Source organism: Phalacrocorax aristotelis, chromosome 2, assembly GCF_949628215.1.
Source record: "Phalacrocorax aristotelis chromosome 2, bGulAri2.1, whole genome shotgun sequence".
In the NCBI taxonomy this organism is placed as follows: Eukaryota; Metazoa; Chordata; class Aves; order Suliformes; family Phalacrocoracidae; genus Phalacrocorax; species Phalacrocorax aristotelis.
Genome location: NC_134277.1, coordinates 48,155,381 through 48,181,428, shown reverse-complemented (window position 1 = coordinate 48,181,428; position 26,048 = coordinate 48,155,381). Strand labels below are relative to the sequence as shown.

Here is a 26,048-nt window from a genome sequence, read left to right as displayed (position 1 = left end):
CACTTATAATGATACGCAGCTCACATCTTGATTCCACAAAAACTGCAAAGCAGCTGCACAGGTAAAGCTGCTGCTCAGACAAATCTAGACCACAGACTTACACCAAAAAGATCTCACCAATTCAGTTAATGTACTGATACCAAGTCAGCTCAGTTTTTTGTCCAGCATGAACAAATAAGAACCCCAAAGCAATGATTTTTCCCCCACCCCCAATTGCTTGAGGTTCATTGAAACCCCATCTGGAGTTTCTTGGATGCTTATTTTGCCTTTTTAGTAAAACACCACAAGGAGGATGTACTTAACATGGTTGCTATATGGCATGAAGACCATTCTGCTTCAAGATAAAGTGGTGTTTAACTTATTTGCTTATGAACTGAAAGCAAGGATCAGTTACTTGCAACAAACCTAGCATTTGATTTCCTTAATTTTTGTACAAATCCCACTTTTAGGACTCTGAAAGATCAAGAACTAAATTAATCCTAAAATACTTCTTACTTACTGGATCTTTAATGGGCCAGTCTGGAAATCTCAGTGTATCACAAAGATGCTTGAGGTAATAAATATTACAGAACAGCTCATTTTCCAGTTGTGGATAGTTGATAACTGGGATAGGACAGTATTGGTAGAGTGCTCTTGTATTGCTTTGAAGACGAGGGGTGAAGTCAGCAAGATGAGCAGCAATCTTCTCTATCATAAGACGCCTAAAAGTTACAAAGTTTGGTTTAACACTTGCCAAGCAGTCCTCGGTGACTGTACAAGTATGTTCAACTTCTTCTGAAAAGGTTTTCCTTAGTTTTTATCACATGTTTCAGAAGATATTCAGAATAGGATTCAGTTATATTATATATTGTTTTACAGATATATAAAACTATTGTTACAAAGTTATTTCAATGCCAAGAAAATTAGTTTATTAAAAAAACATAGAGTGACCTAAATAGTAATGTCTCCACTCATGAAAGGAACTTAATCAAGCATGACAGAGGTAGATGTAAAGCATGTTGTCAGATGTTCTGGGAAATATTCCCCTTCCCACTGCCAATTCCGCTCCACCGGCCCATTATTTTTGATAGAAGCAGAGGGCAATGTAGGACATTGCCCTTGCAGAAGGCAAACAGAGGGAAGTAATTAAACCATGGAATCCAGGTATTTTTAGCATTCTTTAGAAAATGTCAAGGGCAAGACCTCTTCAGCATGAAACATAGTTCAGATTTATTTGTCCCTCTGACAGAAAACAGTTACCTCATTTCATTGCTCCAAATTGCTTCTGGAGTGTCAAATTCTCCAAGGAATATCTCAGAAAATTTTTCTGGTTCATAATTTTCTAAATAACAGACCATTGCCTCAGGAAGAATATGTCCAAGAATACTTCTTTGAACTATATCTTGACCTTTTGTCTACAGAAGAGATCACATTGTCATCTCAAAGGTAATCTGATTTCAGCCTTGCTAACCAACTTGAGATATAAAAAACCCTCCCCCTTTTCCCTTATAGTTCTTAAAATTTAACTGTTGAGAACTCAAAAAAAAGAACAAGCATCAAGTATTGTTAAAACAACTACAGGTGGTCTGCAAAACTGTTTGGAAAGAGGTAGTTACTTTTGCAATCTACTCACTTCTTCAGACTTGAAAGCTTGTTTTGTATGTGTGTATTTCAAAAACCTAGGAGAGAAACAACAGTTATTTTCTGTTTAATTAATACCAAGGCTCCCTTGAAAGATAAGCAGACCAACATAATCCAGCTGGCAAGTCTCATACATTTACTTTTATCTCAAAGAGTAACAGCAACAATTGAATGAATCTCTAAAAAGTCTACCAAATCCTTGGGAACTCCAAGATAAGCACTCCCATGTTATAAGTGTTGCCTTATGCTCGTCATTTCAGTTTTAAAGTCTTGTCCTGAAAGCTTGTTTTCTACACACACACAAAAAAAAAGAAAATGAAGCTGATGGAGGCACAGACCACCTTTCCCTACACACCTTACCCTGCACTGTTAGAGCATTGTTGCAAAGATGAAACAAGATGATCTCACACTGACGGCTGACATTCCTGTTACACTGGAGTCATCGTGTAAACATGCAATGATTTCCCAGTGCGTTTTGCTACAGAAGAGACTTAACTGGAATTGCACAATCGCTTTTTATGAACTATTGAATTTAGAGGAAGAGTACTGGAATGAACCGCAACATCCACCTGCATGTGGCAGTACATCTGTGTCAGGCAGTACAGACTGATCTAATTGTTTTAAGGTTTCAATATTCCAACATACTATTAGATTTTTCCAACACTTTTGACAGCTGATTACTATCAAAAACCAGATTAGCATATCAGTAGCCTCTACTACCACTCTTTAGCGCCTGTAACAATTTGCTCTTCTACCATAAGCCGTACCTAGTTGTACTGTTAGAACTATATGATCAGACATGCTCTCATTCCCTGCCTGGCAGGGTCATAAGCAATCCACTTTTTTAGCAGCTGAGTAGACCACATAACAGCAGTTTTTCTAGAGGGTGTTTGTTTGCAATCTCACATTGGTTCTAGCAAGCCATACTCCCTGGAGCATTTAGAGCAGCAGTCCTGAGCATGACTGGTCAAGAGGTATTTTTAGCTATTCTTTTTTCCTCACCTTGCAATAGGAAGTACATTGGAACCCGTGTACATCATGATAAAGAAGAATACTCCACTCAGATAAAAGCGAGGTAACTGAGGGTTATCTTGCATCACATGAAACAGCAATATAGCGACTTTTTCCACAAGGATAGGATCAAAAGTGAGTAACAGCTGAAATCAAACATAAGCGCTTACATTAGCTGCTTGAGTAGTCCAAGTTACCTAGCCAAACTGAAGTTTTAACTAATTCAGTATTGGGACAAGCCAGTAAGCTTACAGTAATTTCAGTTAAAGAACACTTCAACGCAAAAATAATAAGTTCAAATCACAGAATATTTGAAGTTGGAAGGGACTTCTGGAGGTCACGCTGTCGATCCCCCCTGCTCAAAAGCAGGGTCACCTAGAGCTGGCTGCCAGGGACCGTGTCCAGATGGCTTTTGAATATCTCCAAGGATAGAAATATTTATTAGTGAGATATTGGCTGAAACAATGTGAAGTAAACAACTCCTTGTCCAGAGATCTGCAGGATGTTACAGATGTCATTTGTTGTGTTTGTCCCCTTTAAAGTATCACACAGGGAAGACTGTAGAGTAAGTCAGACTTTTACTTATTTAGATACATTTTTGAAGAGCTGCTTACCTGAGTGATATGAGGAAGACAAGTACTATCCGACAACAGCCTTTTCACTCTAGGCAGAGGTCTTATAATAGCATTGTCTTGATCCCTTAAAAAAAGAAGTGGCACAGCAGTAAGCACACACTTTTCTCTTTCAAGAAATAACTTTATTAAGCCAGAAGTATCAGGCTATTGAGATCATAGTGTCTTTTTTTGTTAACTTCAAAGTTTGCTCTTAGACTTGATAAGCATGGTTTAATATCATGCATTAAAGCAGCTTTGGTTTTAAGTCAAAAAAGAGCCTGCCTGCAAGAGTAAGACTACGCCCCTGTGCATTAGAAATGCACATAGCTTGTGCATTCATTCTTGCAGTCCCTTTCACAATATTAGTATTGTCTCATTTACAAACTCTCTATTTGCCCACATAATTCATTACTACTAAGTAAAAGACTCTTTAATACAGTTCATTAATGTACTACTTGGTTTCTAAGAAAAGCTTTAAGATAGAATTTATGGATTTATGCGTCTGCCAGAGAAAGTTGACCACTTCTGCTGAAATTTAGTGTTTACCTGCTGGGAAAATATCCACACATTGTGATGAGCATGTTGAGTACAAGTGTGGCAAGGTCAGTCTCATTCAACACAGGCTGGCCACTGGCAAGTAAGCACCACTTCAGCTGAGGGATGACCTGCAATGGTCGCCAACCATCCATACCTTGAGCCCAGCAACGTGTTTTTGAAGTCAGCTTTCCACTGTTCCATAGTTCCTGCATCTATTGCAAGATTAGAGATTAATGTAGGTGATTCAGCATTCAGAGCTACCTTTGCTTCTAAACATTCACGCTCAAGACAAGCTTTTAACTGCTGTATGGCAAACTATTATAGTTGCATGAAATTCCAACATATTTATAACTGTCACGAAGCATGAAGTAAAAGTTGACAGATTAATTGCATAACTGGGACATGGAGGGGTAGGGCAGCCTTACCAAAAAGGCTGTGGTTCTTGGCACAACATCAAGTCTCTTATCTAGCTGTAATCCTTATTTAAAGAGTCACTTTAAAGAATGCTAAACTATATTCTCAGTTTTCCTCTCACTGTTTGAAACACACCCAGTCACCAGGATGGAAACACTTTGTCAGGTTTGAAGCTGACAGGTACCTCTTGAAAGCTGTAAGGACCACTCCTTTCTTTGTCAGCATTGCCAAAGTACCATTCTTTCTCGCTCTCCCTCTTCATATCAGGTGCCGCCTCAATCACATTGCTCTAGAAGTTGATGTTTATAAGAATAGCTTTAGCTTCAATGCAAATATCACATTTCTACAGGAAATGTGAAAAGGACCTTTTTTTTTTTTTAAGGAATTGTCCTTTCGTTTCTTACTACTCATACGGTGCTTTGCCATAGGCCACATACCTGCAGAGGGACTGTAGCTCTGCTTGTGTGAAGATGTGCCAGAGTAAGCAGATCTACAAGGATTCTAACGCCATTTGAATCCATGAGGTCCTTCACATTTTTCTGTGAATGGATGAACTGCGTTAACACAAGCATTTCCTAGATAAGAGTTATTACAAGTACTCAACAGTTTTATTCAAGTAAGAATTGACTGTGAAATTGACTGTGAAGTCAAATCATTCTCTGAAGTGACTGTAACAGTACAATCACCAGTAAACAACTACCACATCACAGAAAGCTGTATCAAACATTGTTTTAAGAATTCAAGAGTTGAATTTTTGCTCAAGTTAACCCTGAAAGACTAGTTCAGATCATTTTATGCAGCTGAAAGGCCATAAACTACTGTCAAGTGTACACGTCCACCTTACCTTATTAAGGATCAGCTTGTTGAGAAACAGTATCAATCTGTCCCGCTCAAGCCTATCAGTGCACTATTGCAGTGGAAGAAAACAAATTAGTATTTGACAGCACATATTAGAAGTTCAAAAGTCAATACAGCCACACTTGCAAAGAGCTATTTTTTTCATGCCCAGGATAAAACTGCTGACTATTATGTGTCCAGTTTCATGCAGAGCTAATAAATGCAGCTTTCTGCCACTGAAGAGGAAAGGCCTTGTTGCCCTCCACCCCATTTGTTACTCTGGGTCTGACAAATTCACTTTTCTGCCAAGTCTATTGTTCTAAAGCGACAATGTTTGGATTCCCCAGTGAGCCGGTTAACACAAATACAAGGGAAAAAGAGAATGCTTTCAGACAGCAGACAGAATGAGTCTGATATTACATCTCTGGTGAGACTATCAAGACTCAAGGCAAAATAAGAAGAGCTTGCATTGGTTCAGTTTCACTTCCAACAGCCATATCTAAATCCCATACTGATGTTAGCAAAGAACCCCTCCTTCAGACTGCACAGAAATGTATTTTTGCAAGCGGCATCAGTTGTCAGACATAACTTAAGAGACACTTAATAGGCAAATAGTACCACTAAAAATCTAATCCATCACATGTGCCCATCTAAGGCTACCATTCTATTAGGTCTGGGGCTGTCGCTACTACTCTTGAAGTCAGTATTTCAAAATAATGCAACATGGAACAAGGTTCTCCTCTTAAAAAGCTTTATGCTTCTGCATTTTTCAAAAGCACGCACAAGATTAATACCACACAACAGTTCCTTCAGACTATTTCTGTACAGCCTGAAAATGTGTTAAGGCCAACAAAATGCAGATGTAAAGAGGCTAGTTTGAAATACCTTTGGGATCAGCAGGATTTTTTAGCTCCAACTGAAACAAGGAGAGATACTAGGAACACTTGGTGACAGCATGGGAAAAAAAGTGTTCCTGCTGCAGCTTCACACTCTGTATAACCAGAACTCTGGTTTCACAGCAACTTGAAGGATCTGAACATATGCTGGACTAGCTGTATGTTAACTGCTACATCAAGTAATTTTAAATAATTCTTACCCTTTCTAACATCCCAACAATGTACTTAGTATCAGAAAATGGTCCTATTTCTTCATGACATCTTCCATAAACAATGGCCAATGCTTGCAGGCATAAGCATTTCATATTCACTTTTGGGGTAAGCAAGAAGCGATGGTAGAGTTCATTGAAAAATTCATATCTAAGAAAGAGATCAGATTTTAGTGAAGAAAAACAGAGACCTTGAGAATGAGATAGGATTTTAATAATGTCTCACGATTTTCTGATTGCTCCACTCTCTTCAGTTTCATCTTCTTCCAATAGCAATCTTAGATAATAATCCCCTATTTTTATTTCTTCAGAAAGGCACTCATATTTTACCTGTAACACAGAACACGTTACTTATCAGTAAATACTGTTTCTCCTTCATTAAGATTTTGCTTGCATCACAATATTGTACTTGCTTGCATCCATAAACTCAACAAGCTTAGCAATCCCTCCTACAGTCTGAGGAAGACTGAAAACTGCAAGTTTGCTGTTAAAGAAACACAGATCTACAAAACATACGCCATAAGCTATTGCTGCTCCCCAGAACAAATGAAGTTTCTCATCTTACTGAAATCCCATCTTCCAGCCTTTAAGTAACTTTTTCCTAATATCAGCTGGTTTTATTAACTGAACTTGGATAGTACATGATGTATTCAGTGACTCAAGCTGTAATGAGTAGTTATTCCATTGCAAGATATTTCACTCAATGTTAATACAAGTTTGAAACACAAGCATGACTTAATTACTAGTTATACTCGCTATTATGCTGGGTAATGAAAGCCTAGAGGCATGAGTATGCACACCAAGAAGCTGAAGTGAAATTGCACAATGAGAGCCATCATTAACTTCAGAGCAACTATAAATTTAACCATATGCCTCAATGCTCAGTGGTTTTAAGCATTTGGCAAGCACCTCATTTAGAGGTGCCTCTAACATACCACAAAAGCCCCTGTACACAGTGATTTTTCTTATCTATAGTTTACTGGCTACTGCCGCGAGGCCGCAAAGTTATCTCCAGATTTGACCAAAACACGATACAAAGACGCCCCACTAACTAGTACACTTCTAGAGCAATCTCAAGCCACAATCGCCCTTGGCAAAGTGACAGGTACCACAGCTGACAGGGAAGCCTTTGTCACTACTATGTAGTCAGTACAAATACTTACAGCATAGCCTGATAGAATATTCATTTAAAAATATGTAAAAGCAGATCTCTGAGACAGCAGCTGTTCAAAGATCATGTTACAGAAGCCCCCTCCAGCCAGTCCCAAACATCCTGGGCTGTAACTGCAAGAATGCTAGTGATACATTCCAGTAGCATAGGCCATACAGGAACACAAAGTGCAGGTGGGAAGCCTGTATTACTAACTTTCAAGGCTGTACTTTTCATTCTGCCTCAGTTAGCACCGCTAAAGTATCGAGTATTGGGATAACAGACACTGTGGCACCCAGAAGTCCTGTGACTGACCCATACCTGAAGGAAGTGTCAAAAGCTGAAATGCAGTGCCAAAAATACCAACTCAAACTTAGCTATTTACTGCATCAAGGTAAGAAGTAATCTGTAGCTGTGTGATAGGCATAAGTTGTATACATAAAATAGCTTTCTCCTAAAGCATTAGCCTGATGTCTTATAATTCTTTCCGATTTCCCAGTCAACTGAAAATTGCTCAAAAGCAGTTTACTCTTGTTTCACTGACAGTCCTCTGCTCAAATTTCAACTAGAAAGCTGTACTGTGACAAGGATGGTATTGGGAATATCTAAGAATATCTCACAGTTGTATTCAAGCGTGGCCTTGCTTTACTTCAGTTAAATTAACAGTGCATGGAACCGTAACAATACTGGAGATAAGAGTAAGTACAGAAAGTGTTTACTAGCACATTACTTCAAAATATCTTGCAAGATGTTTTGAGAAAGCCAATTAGGACCATACCGATTGCTCTACAGAAGCTGGAAAGGCTATTTTGACTTTCAGTACTGCTGTTCCTAGAATGTGGAAACAGTATCCTCAATCTATAATTTACAGAGCAGCATGGGTTTAGCCACATAGCTATTCATGGTTTGGCAACCCGGTATTTAACAGCCTTAGGATCACTGAGACGTGATGAAAATAAAGACAAGGAACTTGCAATCAGGAAGAAGTGACTTGTGAAACTACTCAAAACAAGTCTGATGGAGCACATTCAAGAACAGGCACAACTTCTTTGACAACAGTGTCACACCAACTCTTCTCCTCTTAATGCAAGAGGACATCAAGGTTTCTGATCAATGTTTCATCTCTACAGCATCATTTGCCAGGCTGAAGAGGATTCAGTTTTGCAGTGACACTCAACAATAGTACCTGTTCACAGCCTCAAGCCTTAGGAGTTCATTCCATAAATAACCCCAAAAGAATTCTAGCTTGCATATAGGGACTGTCAATATGAGATTCACTCATGTAGTCAGAGATAGAAAAGTGACATTTTAAGTGCATATGTAAAATATGTCTGTTTCTTCTACAGTGGGTCATTTACCTCAAACTCCTGATGGTTCCATGAGATAACATTAGCACTACCAAGTTCTCTATCAATACTAAATGCTCTCATCTCAGACTCAAGAGTATCTCTCAGTTCTTCCCGTGTTTTGAAGTTCCAAATCAAGTTTGATCTAGCATGATCCTGAAGAAACCTAAAAAAGAAGTAACATAGTTTAAACCCCTTGTCTGAAAGTCTCAGGCAAGACTCAGCTGGTAAGCTAGAGGAGATTAGCACCTGTGGGCCTTCATTAGAAGGCACCGAGTAGTGTTCTCCAGTTTCAGTAGCTATGGCTGTTCAGTTGTATAGTGTTTTCATAGTCACAGACAGACTAAAGCATGCCTGTTGTCATCCCTTTTGGCTCAATTTGTTATCTGCATATAGCTGGTGACTAGAAGGTGTGCAAGCTATTCATCATATCTGCCAATACGGGCTGCAAGTGAACAATAACCCAGGGCAGCAGAGATGCACATACCAAGTGTACATTTTAACAACAACAGAAAAAAGTAGTTCATGCAGGAAAATAGAAGTTGACGTCAAATGTCAAAAGGCAGTCAGTGGATGTTCTTCAGTGTCAGGTACAAAACAGCCTTTGGATCCAGAGACTGCCTGAGAGCAGCATTTTAATACTCAAGGTTTAGGAGCATGCAAATCTTCCTTTCATGCCACGCTTATGCAGAACGGACTATATATTTGACCTTTAGAAACATTAAGCACCAAATCAAGAAGTTCAGGGAATATCCCCAAGCTTACTTTCATAGAGTTTGTTGAACAGTCAAGCCTTATTAGTCCATTTAACGTAACACCCCTAACCAAAATAAAATGATAATACCTTTTTTCAGGTGGAGGCCCCTCCCTTGTAAACTTTGACAGTTGTAAGAACTCACAGGTAAGCAACCTACATTTAGGACCTATGGTGCTATTTGAAATCAGTATCCGTTTTTTTTTTTTTTGCTTGCCTTAAGCTCATTTTTATTCTAATTCAAGTTAAAACACCTTGAGTAGCTTACAGGTTGACACACCAACACACTACAATGATTTTTCTTCGCCTCTAACATCGTGCAGATCTTCACCTGCAGTTTATTATTTACTCTTCCTTTTGATTCAAGGGAAAAAGGATGTAGTTTGATAACACTTAAGAAGCTTTCCAAATTCCTCCCTTTCCTAAACGCAAGCTAAATCCTTCAAGTATACCTTAGGGTTTCATTTTTCGTAAGTTCCTGTTACAAAGCACTTGTAACATTTCAGGGCAAGCAGAAACTGGAATTAAGCCACAGCAACTCAGAAGTTACTAACAAAAACACCCAGCCAGGTAATAACTTGTATCTGAGACCACCATATTAATCTTAGTACATTACCTGTAATAAAAGAGGTCCCAGTTTGCTTCTATTTTTATTCTTTGGCGTCGTTTCCTTAATATCACTGGCTTTTGAATAATGTTCTGCAAAAGAGCCAAATTTTAGTTAGTAGAAATAGACACTCCCCATTTTCCACTCTTAAAATATGAAGCTGGGTTTTTTCACTCCTTCAAAAGCCACACTAAGTTAAGCTTCATTAATAAGGTCTCCTTTTCTAGCAAGTAATAGCAACAGATTTTCACAAGTGTTATTTACACCAAGCTATATCATGCCAGAGAAACTTTCAGCTGTTTAACAAGTTTGAAGCAAGTTATCCCTGAGAAAAGCTTAGTTCCCATCACCATAAGTACCCATCAGCTCCAAAGCTGATGGAGGGGGAAACCCACAACAAGAACGCTTTGCCCTTGAAAAGAAATAACTAGAGCAAGTCACAAATCTGACTTGGCCACTGAAAGGTTCCCTAGTTCGATCAAGCATGAAATCAGTGTTATACTCTACACGAGGTACCACATGCAAGCAGAAAAGTCTGAGCAACATAATCCACACAAGTGGCAGAGATATACAGACTTACCATATTGTTTCTGTCCTGATTGTGATGGAAAGTTGGAAGAAAAAGAAAAGGTACATTTAACAAGCCACAGCCACTGAAGTAATTCAAATTGGTAACACCAAATTTGCTACTGCCTTTTCCAAGCCACACTTGCATATATTTACGATGAAAGCTCAGAACTCCAGCAGAAAAATGACTGTATATGCTAAGTATCTAGACAAGATGCTTCAAGTGCATTTAATTTGCCATTCCACCACTGTTTTCCACATTTCTCCATTAATACTTTGTTTTGAACCTAGTTCACTGTTATTCCAGAAATAGTACCTGTCAAAATTCTGCACCCCAGTCGACACCAAACTTAAGCTTTAATTTGGGAAAACCTTAGTGTGATAAAATCTAGCTCATTGTTACAGCCAATCAAGTACAAAGACAGGCATTTTCAATACTCTGGATTGCACTGATCTTTTCATCCTCCCTTGCATATGTAAAAGTTTGTTTCATTTTCAGAATGCATAAAAACAAGCTCAGCAGACTAAAGAAAATTAAGGGAAAGGCCTCCGAGTTTGTCATACAGAACATCACAGTAAAATTAAAGGAAAAAGGAGACCAACAGTAAGAACACAAGCAGTACTTTAGCTATCCTCTTATAATATCATATCAGTCACTTATCACTTCAACCTTAACCATGGTTTTATGCATAGATTTGTTGCATTTTAAGCACTGAGATATCTATATTCAAGGTAACACTAAGCTTCTTCAATGAGGTTCCCTAACTAAAATACCACTAGCATAAAGTGCATCATTTTGGATGCAAAGAATACGCATAGTTTTTTCCAAGTGTAGTTTAAACACTTGTTTTGCCACATTTCAAGGTTGTCCTGTAATATTATCTTGGAAGAAATGCACATAAGCTGCAGTCCAGTTTGATAAGGTTGCTGAAGCAAGAACAAGCTAAAGCTTAATATGTATGCTGAAGGAATCCATTTGCCTGCTTTACCTTCTCCCTGGAATCCATTTCTAACTCAAGATGAAGAGTAGTAAGAGACAGAGTTTACTAAACGGAAGCAGAACTATGAAGTTTCTCGCATTCCTACGCTTCTATTACTGTCAAACTTCCCTCTAATTTCATGGAGTTGTAGGTGTTTCTCTCTACTTAGTCAGGTTGCTGTAAGAGTTCCAAATACTTTTACCTCTTTTTGAGCTATGCCCATTCTATCTCTCCAGTGCATCAGGACTAGATCCACCTTCTCTTTGGCAAATTTTTCAACTTCCTTCGCAGCTTTTCCAGCCAGTCTCTGCCACTCTGGCACTTTATTGAACTTGCCATACTGATCCTGCAGAATAAGTGCTATTAGTTTTTTGTAGTTGCCGGTCTATCAACATGTTTGATGCAGATCAACGCAACAGTCGAGTGACTGTATTAGAAAAAGTCACTACGACTGTATATCGATATAATGGAAGCAGTAAGACATCTGCATTTACTTACAGTTGCAATTTTTAAGTTATCTCTGACATGCATCCTGTCAGCATCTTTTTCAGGAACAGGATCAGCACTGTCAAGGTATGCCAGCAAACCTGGTGGCTAAAAACATTTAAAACCAGCGTAAACACCCTCATGACTAATGGAACAGTCATCACATTAGGTAACAAGATAATTTACTTTAAATCAGAGTTTTCAAGACAGAACTTTTATTCTACTCTAAAGCAAGTATGTAAAGCTACAGCAGCTTTTTGCTTTTATTAGTGAAACACCACCATCCTCAACAGAACCATTCAGTAGAGGCATGTAATTAGCTCAGTATGGCAGAGCTCTTGCCTATATCCCCCTTCTTTAACAGAGTACTTAATGAAGCTAAGGACTGCAGGAAGAAAAGAGTTGATCCCACTGCAATATTGAGGTGAATGAAAACTGTAACACTAGAATTCATCCATATCCTCTGATATGGAATGAACGTTGCATGTGACATTAGAGACGAGATAGTCTTATCTGACTAAGCCTTCTGGAAGACAGTGACCAAAATCAAGACAGTTCACTCTGCCAAAAATGAAGGAACTGCTATTTTGAATTTAAAAGCTGGTATTTTTCTAGATTTAGTAATTCCTTACAAGACTATTCTTTGAACTAGTTTCACTGAATTAAGCAAGGACCTTTCAGGAGGCTGTAAAGGTGAAAGAACATGGGGATTATCAGCTAATATATAAATTTAGCTATGTTATAAGCAGAGTCGGACAGGCATGAAAGCATAGACAGAACTGTTGCCTTAATTTCTTACTGGTACTAAGCATTAGAGACTATGTTTACTATGCCTCCCACATTTTTGTCTTTCTAAAAAAAAAGTTGGACACCTTATTTTCAAGTTGTTGCTTGTCATATGCCATTTTTAAAAGTGGCAGGAAAGTAACAGAATACTTTAAGAGTCCAAGATGTTTTGTACTCGCCATCAATATCCTTCAAACAGCAGATGCCAGACTACTGATTTCCCAGGTTAGACTTCGCCACCGGGAGGGGAAAAGGAATATGTTTTCTATATAGACTAGCCCAAGTTCTCATATTACAGGCTTTCAGATTGTATTCTTTGACCACTCCATATCCCATTTTTACTCACCAAAATACGTTTCAACAAGTTCATAGCAGTTTTGTTCTCAGCTGTCCAGAGGCCAACCAAATGTCTACTTAACTGCCTGAAAAAGCCATTGAAATTAATAAAGTGCATTAGTATTTTAAACAGATTTTTAAACCACTTAGCTGACACCCTTACCATGCTGGTGAAATGAAGATGAGCAAGAGCTTCATGCTCTTGAGTGAACAAGAGCACAAAGCATTATATTGTTCCAGTTCAGATATATGCTTAGCATGCTTTCAAGTGTTGCCTTTAACAAGTTCCAGTGAAGTTAGTGGAACAGTAGCAGCACATGCTTTTTGATCTAGACCTCAACAGAACACTTGAGCAATAGAGCAGAAACTAAACTTCTAATGACCAAGTGTAAGTTTATCTAGTCAATCTTAAGTTACAGTTAAAGTTAAGAGTCTATAAGCCATCAAGAACTGTTAACTGCTCTCCTTGAAGCTCTTTAATACCAGTTATTAGCTAGGAAAGCCTTTTTGGGAGCCTGCCTTTATGCCAACTGACACTTCCTGCCAACATTTGTCACTAAGGTTCTATTGCATTGAACTGAAGCACTGCTTACAAGCAAATAATAGGTAGTAGCTCCAAACAGAACTAGTGTCACAGAAGGGTTCATAGTAGCTCTCTCCTGAATTACATAGTGGCAACAATATCTACTTGTCACTACACCACTTAGCAACACTTTAGGTGCTTCAGAAACATGCAGTAGAAACTTCTATATCTTGTATTTGGGTGGAAATAATTGAATTATCACTCCTCCTCCTCTGCATGCCCTCAGGCCCAGTCTCAGAGCTCACAAGTTCTACTGACTGCTGAATTCATGGAATGTCTGTATGAGGAGACTTTCTCTCAGACAGGGTGGGTGACCCTAACTGCATGCAAGATGTCTGAGGTGTGCACACCAGGATTTTACAGTTGTATAATAAAGCTGAACCTTTTCACATGGTCCAGACATTCTACTTGCCTCTTCTTTTCCTGAAGATTTTCAGAAAAAAGTAAAAATAAAAACTTGAGCCTTTAATGAGTAACCAACCCAAGTCCCATGTTGGAAAAAAAAAAACAACACAAAAGGTTTATTAAGTTGCTGCACCCTCAGCTGAAGCTTGCTCTACTTAAACACACCAGCTGCTGAAGAAAATATTCTCCTGAAAAACTCCAAGTTTTCTTCCCTGACCTCCTGATGTTTTTAACATTAGCTAGGCTATTACTTAGAATTTTTAAACATAATATCAAGTGAGACTGACATACCTATTTGTAAGCATCCTCTGATCTGTGCTTATTGTAAACATAGCAGTGTGCAAGTGACGAGGTAAGGCACCTTCACTGAGGGCAAGATCTTGCATTTTGGTAGCAATCTCTTTGTCTCCTTCCTTTGGAAACAGGGCAAGATGATTACTAAAGAAAGAATCTTAGTTAAGCTGCTTTTATCTTAGTCTACAGTTCCAAGGCCTTTTTGACCACCAATTATATCAACTAATATCCAAAACCCAGAAGCTATGCTGTGACCAGCTTTAAGTGCAAGCTCTCAACAGCAACTGATTGAAGCTGTAGTAAAGACATGGACCAGATAACTGGTAATTCTATCTACGAGGACAGTAACTGAGCAGGGTAAGATGCATGTCTCCCATCATATATCAGGAGGTTGGTAGTACCTTTACAAGTACCACACTGCAACTCTAAATAAGGGTTAAACGAAGAGTGACAACCACAAGTAATTGCTTGTTGCTTCACTTTGGTCAACAGTAACCGTATAAGAATAACTGGTGCTGTTCGGTTTAGACAGCCACATGGATAAGACTGTCACTCAGCTAAGATACATTGGTTGCAATGAATAATTAAGAAAAACCTTTCACTGCATTTTTATTTGCCCATGTTCCACTATAGTTCAAATGATGGGAGTTCTAACAAACAGCAGAGCAACTTTTAGCTAACGTTATCAGCTATATCAATGGAAACTTGCAGATTGGTAATACCTCTATTTCAAGTGTTCATTGACTTCCATTCCAAGAAAGTACTAGATGCATTTCAGATGCATAAGCCACTGTGATACAATGAGGCACTAACTTTAGCCCTGAATTTCAACACAGGAAGTGTCGAGAGTCAGTTAGCAAGGTCACTCTGCAACAATCACGAGCAGCCTTTGAGAAGTATGGACTTGGCCCATACATCATGTGGTACAGAAACTAACAAAGCCAAATCATCCTTTGTTGAAGCAGAAAGAACAAGAACAGAGGTTGACATCACTAGTCTGCTCTGGGACACTACTGCCTGCTAATCCCAGTCCCATTCCATCTGGCAATGCATCCCAGGAAATATGACCTCTCCTCCTTGAGAGGCCCTCTTTAACATGCAGAAGTCTGGTGGCTCTGAGATGTGAGACTGAGCTACAAACAACACAAACAGCCAAACCTTGACTGCAGTATGAAAACATGCAAGGCGCTACCTAATGTCCCAACCTGCATGCCTTCCAATCCCACAAGTATAAGATACAGCAAGTTGCTATATTAAACCACTCACAATTAAGCAGGTGTTCTGTCCCTCACCTTCCCCCCTCCCCCGCCCCCACAAAGAAGCTAACATAACAAATTTCTATTGGTAAGCAGTTGCACTTCCGAAATAAACGATACATATTTAGTATGCTATCCCAGGTAACATTGATAAAATCTCACCTCTATTATTGCCTTCATTACCAAACCTGCTCCTTTCACAATTGCCATGGAAGGGTGCTAAAATATAATATTGACAAAATAATTATCCAAGTGCAAAATCTGAAGAATAGATCATCTGTGATTCAGTTCCCTTAACTCATCTACATGGCTGTTCTACCTCCAGTTCTGGGCAAAAGTTCATCTTTCAGTTTTGTGAAAGCTAGCCTCAGGAAGATTTCTTATCCCATACCTTTAAACAAGAATCTCTCATGCAACTATCAGGTAGACTTCTGGGCACTGAGCAGCAGTACATACCAGAGAAGCTGGAATAATGCTGGCGAAACTGACACAAGCTGACACTAACCAAGAAGCAGAAGAGCATACTGTTTCTACAGAAAGAAAGCACTGACATTTTAGCTAAAAATCCTAGAATTCTTACAAGTTTACTACTGAAGAGGATGTTACTTTTGTTTTGTAACTCTTAACTCTCATTTACTGAAAGAGAAACAAAAGGTGGCAGATTCTCCAAAGAGAGGAAGCTCTGTTCATCTGCTGAATGTAGCTTAACATTTAACCGGCATTTTAAAGTGTTTTAGGTGGTCTGTGATTTGGCATATCATTCATTATAGAATAACCATCTCAATCTGATAGCTGAAAGTAAAGCAATAGGTCTCTAAAAATGTCACCAATGTAGACAAGGTTTAGACACATTAACCAGCTGAACAATAGACCAATTTGTCTCTCAGGAGAACAAGAAAAAGTTCACATTCACTACATGACTACCTAAGGCCTCTGATAATGAAAAAGTGAAATCTTACCTGAAACAGCTTGAAGAGTGTTCTTCCATTAGATGCCACCATTTCCAACAACATGTCAAACTGCTGCCCCTCGGTAGTCTCACTATATGGAGCACATAGGGCAAATGTCAGGAAGTCCAGAAGCGAACTAATTACTAGGGCACCTGTCCCATGATCCTGAAATAAGACGACAGGTATGTAACACAGATACAGTGTTTCTCCCCTGCCCAGGAGTATTCACACAAGTTTTGTTCAGTATTCATGATGCTGAAGGCATTCCTCCCTGTTATACCACGAAATCGTCTGCAAACTAAAATTGTTTAAAATATGCCATTACTCCGAGTATGGCAAAACTCTAGAAAAGTATTGGCTCCTAGACTCGTGACCTCGTACACTGGTGTGCTGCAAATTACTTTTTCAAGCTTTAATCCCATAAATACCAGTTTACGCTAACCTTTTAGTTAAAGGGAACACCCAGTTTCCATAATAAACATGCAAACACTTGTTGCATAACAAGTTCTGCAGTATAGATAACTAAATTCTAACCTGTCAAGATCCAAACCTATTTAGAACAAGCTTCAGTGCCAAACATAGCTGTATTTTCTGCATTTCAGTTGCAGGTACAAACACATTCAAAGATATATACAAGTATGATAGAAGTGTTTTCATAGTGTTTAGGAAAGGCCCTTAGAGGAGCTATCCGTTTTCAAAATTTGACTTACCACATGGGAATTGAATTTCTCCAGTAGATTTTCTAGAAACTTCTTTGAAGAAAGGAGGGAAGCTTTGTTCAACTGCTCCTGCCTCAAGTCATAGTCATCATGCATGGGCTATAAAAAAAAAAAAAGCATTCACTACACAGTCACATTTCAACTGTCAGTTCTTAACAGCTGTAGTCTAAAAGCCACATACTGAACGCATAAAAAGCACATCCTAGTTCAAGTTCAGCAGGAAATCACTGTGCCAAAAGTAATTTCGTGTTTGAGCACACTGCAAGTTGAAGGGCAACCCCTATTTCTACATCTTTCAGTAGACTGAAGTTCATACATTCCAAAGTGAAAGAATCTGCAATTTAATACTTACACACATAAGAGCACAAAGCATGTCAATAGAAGCATGGGTTACTCCATCATTGTTCCTTTTGAGGGCTTTCACAACCTTTACTCCTAATCGTTCTCGAAATCTTTTAAAAGGAAAGCAAAACCAGCAAGATTAGAGAGGAAACAGAAATCTTGGTTTTAAGATAAAAGCCCTATCAGGGACCAAAAGTGGCCTGCTCCCACTGCACTTGGCAAGCCAGTCCCTTGACATTTACATAAATTCGAGATTCCTTAGTAGAAAAACATTGACTTCACTGTTAATATGCCAAAAAGCACATTCACCAAAACAAAGACATATTCCCACAGTTACAGGATAGTGATAGTACAGGACACTATTCAGAGAAATAGAACTTTATAAAGGTCTCAGACTAAATGCCTATGTTATTCTTCCCATCATTCAGTTGCCCCAGAGTCAGAAATATTCCAAAGAATTTTTCATTTTCAGAAGGACAGACAGTTTTTCTGCTTCTTTATGTTACCCAATTAAGACTCAAACTCCAAGCAGCCTGTACTTCCTGTAGTACAACTTAACTTCCTAACATCAAGTTCTATCTTGTGTTGAACTGGAAATCGCAATGGCATCAACATACTTTAAGAACAAAGAACTGCCTACTTCAAGGACAGGAAAGTGTCCTTTCCACTAGGAAAAACATTTAACCATATTTGACTCAAGGCAGAGACTATTTAGCAAAGGAAGAATTAGCTTTACGTCCTAGTGATCATTCGATAGTCTCAATTTACATTAAAGCCTGATGACAGCCTCATACTACTGGCAGCAATCGTGTAGAGTCTTCCAGTCTTTTTCAGAAATGCTTAACTCCAGTTCCCAGTTTTAAAGATAAGATACCATCAAAAGCTCAATAACTGTCTTCACCTACTAATTCCAAGCCTGAAGAGACTTCTCACTTACTTTGGAAGCTGAGTAAAGGCAAGAAAGCCCGCTTTTGAAGCCACTAGCCGTCTTACTGCTTGGAATTGACTTTCAAGCTCTGCATTAGATGCTGCAATATCTCCCTCTTGGGAGAGCAACGCTGTTATGGCATTATTAATGAGTTTCTCCTTGTTTTCTGAGAACAGACCCTGGTTAAAAAAACAACAATTATTAATATCTTTATGCATTAATAATATCTTAAGAGGATGAGCAGAAGATTTATTCTTACATCTTGTGTAACTGCATGTAGCACCCCACTGTAGGAAATGTTGGCATTGAACCTGAACACAGCATCTGCAAAGTTACCATCTGGAAGAAAACATAACAAGAGTTAAGTGCACAGTACCTGACCAAGTATCTGGATGCTTTAAAAAGCGCTATAAAACCATGCAGTAAGTACTAGCTTACTTGGAGGAGCAGCCAAAAACCTCAGATGAAGGCTCTCTACTTCTTCATCCACAGGCATACTGAGTAGTCCCCAACGCTGGCCTTTGTGCGTGGAGGTCATTTTCACACAGACATCTCTATTACCAGAAGCTCTCACTCCATCCAACAAGCTGGCCAGGAGAGAATCTCTGGGTTGGGAGAAAGACATATGAATACAATTTAGATCAGAAAAGTGATGTCAAAGAACAAAGTTATAAGAAAAATAGGCCAAAAAAAAAAATCAAGCACAGAATGAAAGGCAGCAATACTTGGTATTTCTAACACTGGTGCTAACAGCTACACCTCTGGAAGAAGTCACTAACTTTCAAGTCTTCCTTTATTCACTGGAGTAACAGAGGTGTCTTATACCCAGCATAGCCAGCTGCAGCCTTTTGCTAAAAAGATCAACTCCAGATTATCTGTTAATGAGTTACACATATTGCGAGCCAATTCATCCCTGTGCTTTCTACAAAACCTTACTTAGCAGGATTAGATCGCATTACAACTGCAAGTACCCTCAGGCACTATTCTGTTGGTTGTTTTAAATAGAATCAACTAAGACCATTTCAAGCAGACAGCTCAAAGGGTTTACTGCCTTCACACTTCCATATAACTTAAATTGTGCTCTCTTTCCTTCTCTCAGATATACTGCTTAACCAAGGACATTATACACAGAACAGCATTCCTTATGAGAAACTGGCTGTGTCTAACTGTCCAACACCTTTACACGTTCATCAGAAAACTTCTGGACAGATTTGCTTAAAGTTGGGGTGAAGGTAAAGCAGGGAGATTTAGCTCCTGCATTGAATCTTGATTTATAAGTGGCAGACCACTAGAACAGCAAGGCTTCAAGTTAAATTCTGACCCTTGGAAGCATTATGGAAGCTGAGAAACGAGAAGAACTACAATGGTAACTTCCATTTGAATTTATAACCCCCAGAAGCTCCAGTTACCTTTCTGTTGAAGAGTATTTCCGAATTTGTCCTTTGATAAATTCAATGGTAAAAAGCTGGGGGTTTTCACAGTCACATACTATTGCAAACACCTAAAAATAAGAGATAAGGATCACGTTCATTAGAGCGTTATTTATCCGCTCTACAAATTGAGGCCATCTTACGTATACTACCAAATTCCTACTATTATAATCTTTTAGAGCTTTTGTTTGCGGAAGTGGTACTGAGAAAGGTTGCCTCTTACCTCACCTAGAGGTTTCAAAGTCACAATGTTATAGGTAGCTGGATCCCGCTCAACTAAGCAAGCTTCTGTAAGAGCTAGTACTCTTTTCACAGGTTCCTTAAAAAAAAACAAAAACACAAACAAAAACCCCACAAAACAAAACCACTCGTTAGGAAAGAGAATTCTTAGCATTTAAGAGGTACCAAGTAAATTCAGTTTGATACCCTTACCAAGTGTCTAGGTGTTATTTTTTGAACAACAAACTCTGCTAAAGATGTTACAGATTCATCGTTGCTGTATTTTCCAAAGCGAATATTCAAGTATTGCTCAAATTCTAGGGATTCTTTCCTTATCCGCAGAGAGATACCTATGAAGTTGCCAGCATGCTCTATTGCACTTTTGATTATTTCCTCCCTCTGCTCAGATGCAAACAGGTGCTGCAAGTTTTGACAAGAAAAAAAAAGGGCAAAAAATATGGCATAGCTCAAGAAATCACAGTTCCATAAATAATCTTCCACTATATATCTAACAGTAGAGAATCTTCCCAGCAGCTAGGCTTGCCTTTGCTAAGTACAGAGTATAAAGAGAAGAGGTATTTGTTACACAAGATCCACCATTAAGTTTACATTGCCCTTTCAATGAAAAAAAAAAATATCTATAGCAGCTATTCCTAAAGGATACCCTGCTACACATTAGCATGCCATTAAAGTAAAGGTCTGCATGACCTGCCTGTCCACCCTTGGCAACAAACCCTGACAGCCTGGCAGGAGTGAGGAGCCAAAGAACCACAGTGGTAGTCCCAGCTGCTATCTGTAAGGGATGCTATTCAGCCTTGCTAGGCAAGGTTAGGGCAGCTCAGAGGATCAATTATATATTGCTAGTTTTATGCCAGAGAAAAGCATGCTGCAGTACAAAAGATGTGGAAACCCTGATGTAGAGAGCAGAGTCCTATTTTGTTAGCAGTGACTGAGGTAGCTATAGTTACATTAGCAACCATGAATTAATTCCTAAAGATCTACTTCAGCTGCTTGCAGTATAGTACAAGAAACCCTTTTAAGATTTCAAAACCAACATTACACTGCAGTATTTCCAAAGCAAAGCTGTTGAATATCAGATCACAGGCCTAAAAAGGAAGCATTACCACTGATGATCTATTTCTGAATGAATCCCTCCATCAGCTAGGTAGATTAGTAACACTGCCCGTCGCTTCTATAACTTTGAGAAATGTCAAGAAACTCCATGTCTACATTGCATTCATATTCACTACACAAATATAAATAACTGGATATTTTCTGCTCTGTATTTTTTAAACATGCAATAAGCAAAAAACCCTACACATTGCTCTCAAATGTTTTAACTAATTTCCTGTTGAAAAGAGGTTCTAAAACCTGTCTGCCAGCCTCGTGGCTCCACAGCTGGGTCCCAAAGATGCACACATTGTATGCTCAAATTATGTTGAAGGTTCATTATTAAATATGCAGCTATAAATGTCCTAAGCACCGTACGAAGATGTTTTGTTTTAGTACTCACCAATCTACTAAATCCTCCATAGAGGATACAGAAGCCTCCCTGATAGCCAGCAATATCAACAAAGCCTTCAATGTTTCTGTAGTCATAAGAGCACAGGACTTTATTTGTTGCAGGATCAATTTGGTCAATACCTCCAGGAGTCACCTCCAGAATCACAGGTTTCCTCGTATCACTCCAGTGATGTTTATAGCAGTTATACCTCTGTAGAGAGAGCTACTTTTAGACATCTACACAACACTCCTTTACTATACAGCAATAGTTCTTATCCAATGTAGTAAGCAGAATGGGTGTAAAGTTAAAAAAAATTCTATTTCCCTTAATGCTCTTATCTATGTTAACAATACTATGAATCAGATGAAAGCAGCTGGCTACTTACAAGTCACAGCTTGAACAATGCATTTTGAAGAGAGAACAGCTAACCCAAAACAGCCACCACCAAAAGGGTGTAAGATTCTCTTGCTGCAGGTGGCCTACTCTCAGACTATGTGCAATGTGATTAGACAAGGAAATAGCTGTTGTACCAGATGCTGTTATTCAGCTGATCAAGACTAAAACTAAGGTAAACCTATCACTATACTGCAAATTTTTCATCTCCTGCAGTCACATTTCATTACAAATACAGACCTACTGATATCAGCAAAATTAGAGGTCTGTTCTAAACAATATGACAAAGGAAACCCCCATATTCCAGCACTGTTACTATGCTCATCACTGAGGATATATTCTATGCAATGCTTTATGTTATTTTAAGTACTATCTCCTGTGACCAGAAGACATAAACCAAATACAAAGTCCCACTCTTGCTTGTATATTGTCTTGCTTACTACTATATTACCAAGATTCATCTTGTCTTTAATCTGACCTACAGAAATCATCCTAAGAAACAATATCTCCACACCAATTGTTCAGGATGTTATGCAGAAAACTATTTAGAATTAGAAAGTAAAATGCTGGAAGTAGTAAACATTGAACAATGAATCAAAGCTGCTGTTTTTCTTCTTCCTTCTTTCCAAGTAAGAACTCCATGTTGCAAAGCCCTTTATTTCAGCAGTAACTTTCACAGCCTTTAAGTGTACCACCACAAGTCTCAGGGCAAGTGAGGAGAACTCAAATATTCTAGTGTTGAAAGGGTTCCCATTGCTTTTGAACACACTCTTAAGTTTCTTCTCTCAAAGCAAGACTTCAGATCCAAATATACCAAAGCTATTTTAGGTAGTGCATATAGCACAAGCATAACATACACGAACACAATAGAAGTTTAAGTCTTTAGATCATTTCATTAAACCATACATGATCCAGACAAGCCAGACACTTACCCGTCCCGTAATTTTTCCTTCCGAGAAGTCTGTCCTGAACCTCTGTTTTTAAAAAAATTTAACCGTGAATGAATGCAAATATCATAGCCAATCTACCCAGAAAGTCTACATTTAAGCTGACCCTGTTTTATGGGCCTTGAGCTAAGCCCCCTTAAAGATACATCATTCCACCGCCTTTTAATATATTCAGTATTTGCAGATTTACTCACTGTTTAAGAATCATGCACTAGTCACTACAACTGAGACTAGTTCAAGTACATTAGTAGAACAGCTCAGAAGACAACCTGCTTTCCTCCTTTTTTTGTAAGGAAAGCATAGTAAGCTACCACAAATGGCAATGATAACCACATACTTACTGCTCACCTGAAGAAAAAAAAAAAAAGACATCTTACCAGTGCCTCTGTAAGGAGTTCTGTTCTGTGCTCTGTGGAAAACTTAAGTGTTTCGGACTTCTTTCCACTCCCTTTGCGAAAAGTGAGACTAAATTCTGTTCCTTGTCCTTTTCCAACCGGAGAAATACTACAGATATCTCCATAAGGCCACTAGACAATTGAAAGTAATTAGGTTATACTGTCAGTAATCTTAAAGCTACATCTCCTCCACTCAAAAACCCTTAGCAACTATAATAACTGTAATGAGACAATAACTAGCATGCTCCGTGAATAGGAAGCTCAAGCTAAACCTGTCAATACTCTGCAAAGTAAGCAAGTGTCCTGACTCCCTTCAGGGACACAGCCTTACAGTGATCAAACTTATCCCCGTTCATTCAAAACAGCACACCCAAAAGCAAACTAGTACTTATTGGCCAGTAAAGACAAATTGCCGAAGAGTACAAAAACCACTGGGTATTTGTAGAATTAGGGAAGGCAACAGCAGTCTTCTGTTATGTGTGCTTCTGTAGCAGCTGCCATACCTTCTGGTTTTGCTGAAATCTTGTTGGGCTAGAGAGTTTCTGAAGACTGAATGCCACTATTCACTCAGGATGGTGAGCATAAGTCAGAAATCAACTCAATCAAAATAGCCCTGTCCAAAAATGACAATTACCTGATTTGTAACTTCTAGCGTGTTGGGATTGTACGTGGTGATGGCATGGGTTCCAACTGAAAAGACTCGCTTATATCTAGAATACAGAAGTGTGTTAGTTTTTCTAGAAGTCACAAAAAAAACCCACCTTGTTGAATGGCAAAAATTATGTTAAGGAGCTACATACAAGACAGTGTTAGGAAATGGATATGGAATTTTCTTGTTGAGTTCTTAGTTTACAGTTTACCTTTACAATATGTTAAGCTCCTCTGTTCTATATATCCATAAACCCTAAATATCCGAATCATTAGCAGTGAGCTAAAGCTACGAAATTTAGATACATGAAGTGCGAAATGGAAACCTTGCCATGGTTTCATTTCCTAGAGAGTCTTCACAGCATACCCTGAACTAACTCTATACAGAGAGACAATTTACATATTTCTGAATCAGAAAGTTTTGAAACAAACCTAACCAGAGTTTGAAACAGTAGATTATTACTAATCCCTTACTACTTGTACAAGCTTCTTGTTCTAGGGTACTTCTGCCTGGAAGCAGTCCTGTCCAGCAAGTCAAGCCAAACCTGAACAACAGCCAGTTCTATTAACTGTTCTCTGACCAAAGAAACAGGATCTGAACCTGGATGCCTTTCCTGAACTTGAATCAAATAAAAAGACTTTGGCTAGCTGTCCTTATTAAAACTGATTCACTGTAGCAATTTCAGTTTCAGTTCTGGCTAAACTGTGGGTTTGCTAGGGAAAGAACAGACGACAATCAATCAGATGGCTAACTAATCTGGATCTGTGCCATACTAGACACTGCATCAAGAAACAGGTCATTTCTTCCCTCCTTCTCTGAATTTGTGTTACAGTCCCCTTTTCTCTCTCACTTGCCAGGTCTGCAGCACAAGCCATCATTTCTGTATAAGGTCAAACTTTTAATGAGCTTCAGATACATTCAGAGCTGCTCCCTCACGTTCTTTGACCTATCCTCCCTTTTCTCATAATAGCAAGGCTATGAGTCAATCTCAAACTTAATTCCCTACCATTTTCCATTATTATTCAAACAAACTGGTGCAAGTCCAAGCGATTCCTGGCCCAGAGCAGTTTATCTAGGAATTAAAGCAAGTCCTTATCATCTTCAAAGCTTCAAAAGATCTGTAATATTGAAGTGACCAACCACCTTAACAATGTTTAATCTATTTGAAAAAAGTCTATTTGTTTTTCCATGTAGTTGAATTTTCCTTATTTAAGATGCATGTCAAGAGAAGTTGTAGTAATGAAGCAGAACATTCGAAGTTACTCTAGCTGCTAATAATTCCACTATATTCAGTCTGTCAAAGAATGCTTCAGTTTTTAGATCATAAGAAAATCCTTTGAACAAACCAACTGTTCCCTCTCCTTTTGTTGCAAAATTTCAGTAGGTTTCCTGTCTTTTATATGATTTACAAATAAGGCTTGTTTATGCTGTTCTAAAGAACTTAACCTTATTACAAGTAATAAAGCACTTCATTATTTGTTTACTCACTTAACACACTAAAGAGCTTCGCAGTGCTTTGTGGCAGAGTAAGGACCTGCAATGATCACATATAATGGAACACCACCTTCCAAACACTACAGCCCCTTCCTTTCCTCCAGCATTCTTAATATATGGTGTGATAAGGAACACAAGAACGAACAGCAGATTTGCCAAGTTACCATTTCCTCTATCTCCTCTCCCCAGGCAAATTGAGAAGACCCAAGTCTTGTTGCATGAACAGAGGAGATCCGGAATTCAGTTCTTACATGTAGCCTAAACATATTCTTGTCCAGAACTACATCTTTAAATATGTATAAAAGTATTTATACCCTCCAGGCCTTGAAGACTTGACTGTTAATAATCCCTCTAACTACTCTGCAGTACAGTCTAATGCCAGGCTGTTTT

General features: G+C 38.7%; 1 protein-coding gene across 3 annotated transcripts in view; it reads right to left on the bottom strand.

Annotated features, from left to right (window-relative positions):
• DNAJC13 (DnaJ heat shock protein family (Hsp40) member C13) overlaps nt 1-26,048 on the bottom strand; it is a 55,225-nt gene that overhangs the window by 20,053 nt on the left and 9,124 nt on the right. The window contains exons 3-34 of one of the 3 annotated variants that reach the window (XM_075083388.1): nt 24,150-24,225; nt 23,498-23,647; nt 23,106-23,147; nt 21,790-21,990; nt 20,490-20,696; nt 20,281-20,376; nt 20,037-20,128; nt 19,066-19,232; nt 18,887-18,966; nt 18,637-18,806; nt 17,710-17,809; nt 17,349-17,456; nt 16,648-16,803; nt 15,851-15,907; nt 14,430-14,551; nt 13,161-13,236; nt 12,041-12,136; nt 11,745-11,888; nt 10,576-10,590; nt 10,005-10,087; nt 8,647-8,800; nt 6,365-6,468; nt 6,130-6,289; nt 5,041-5,103; nt 4,634-4,735; nt 4,381-4,485; nt 3,792-3,994; nt 3,246-3,330; nt 2,623-2,777; nt 1,613-1,658; nt 1,240-1,394; nt 500-701 (exon numbers count right to left, since the gene is read on the bottom strand). In XM_075083388.1, coding sequence (XP_074939489.1) covers nt 500-701; nt 1,240-1,394; nt 1,613-1,658; nt 2,623-2,777; nt 3,246-3,330; nt 3,792-3,994; nt 4,381-4,485; nt 4,634-4,735; nt 5,041-5,103; nt 6,130-6,289; nt 6,365-6,468; nt 8,647-8,800; nt 10,005-10,087; nt 10,576-10,590; nt 11,745-11,888; nt 12,041-12,136; nt 13,161-13,236; nt 14,430-14,551; nt 15,851-15,907; nt 16,648-16,803; nt 17,349-17,456; nt 17,710-17,809; nt 18,637-18,806; nt 18,887-18,966; nt 19,066-19,232; nt 20,037-20,128; nt 20,281-20,376; nt 20,490-20,696; nt 21,790-21,990; nt 23,106-23,147; nt 23,498-23,647; nt 24,150-24,225 — 3,772 coding nt within the window. Of the gene's footprint in view, nt 1-499; nt 702-1,239; nt 1,395-1,612; nt 1,659-2,622; nt 2,778-3,245; nt 3,331-3,791; nt 3,995-4,380; nt 4,486-4,633; nt 4,736-5,040; nt 5,104-6,129; nt 6,290-6,364; nt 6,469-8,646; nt 8,801-10,004; nt 10,088-10,575; nt 10,591-11,726; nt 11,889-12,040; nt 12,137-13,160; nt 13,237-14,429; nt 14,552-15,850; nt 15,908-16,647; nt 16,804-17,348; nt 17,457-17,709; nt 17,810-18,636; nt 18,807-18,886; nt 18,967-19,065; nt 19,233-20,036; nt 20,129-20,280; nt 20,377-20,489; nt 20,697-21,789; nt 21,991-23,105; nt 23,148-23,497; nt 23,648-24,149; nt 24,226-26,048 lie in introns of all 3 variants that reach the window. The other 2 variants (XM_075083387.1, XM_075083389.1) reach the window with 2 other exon arrangements.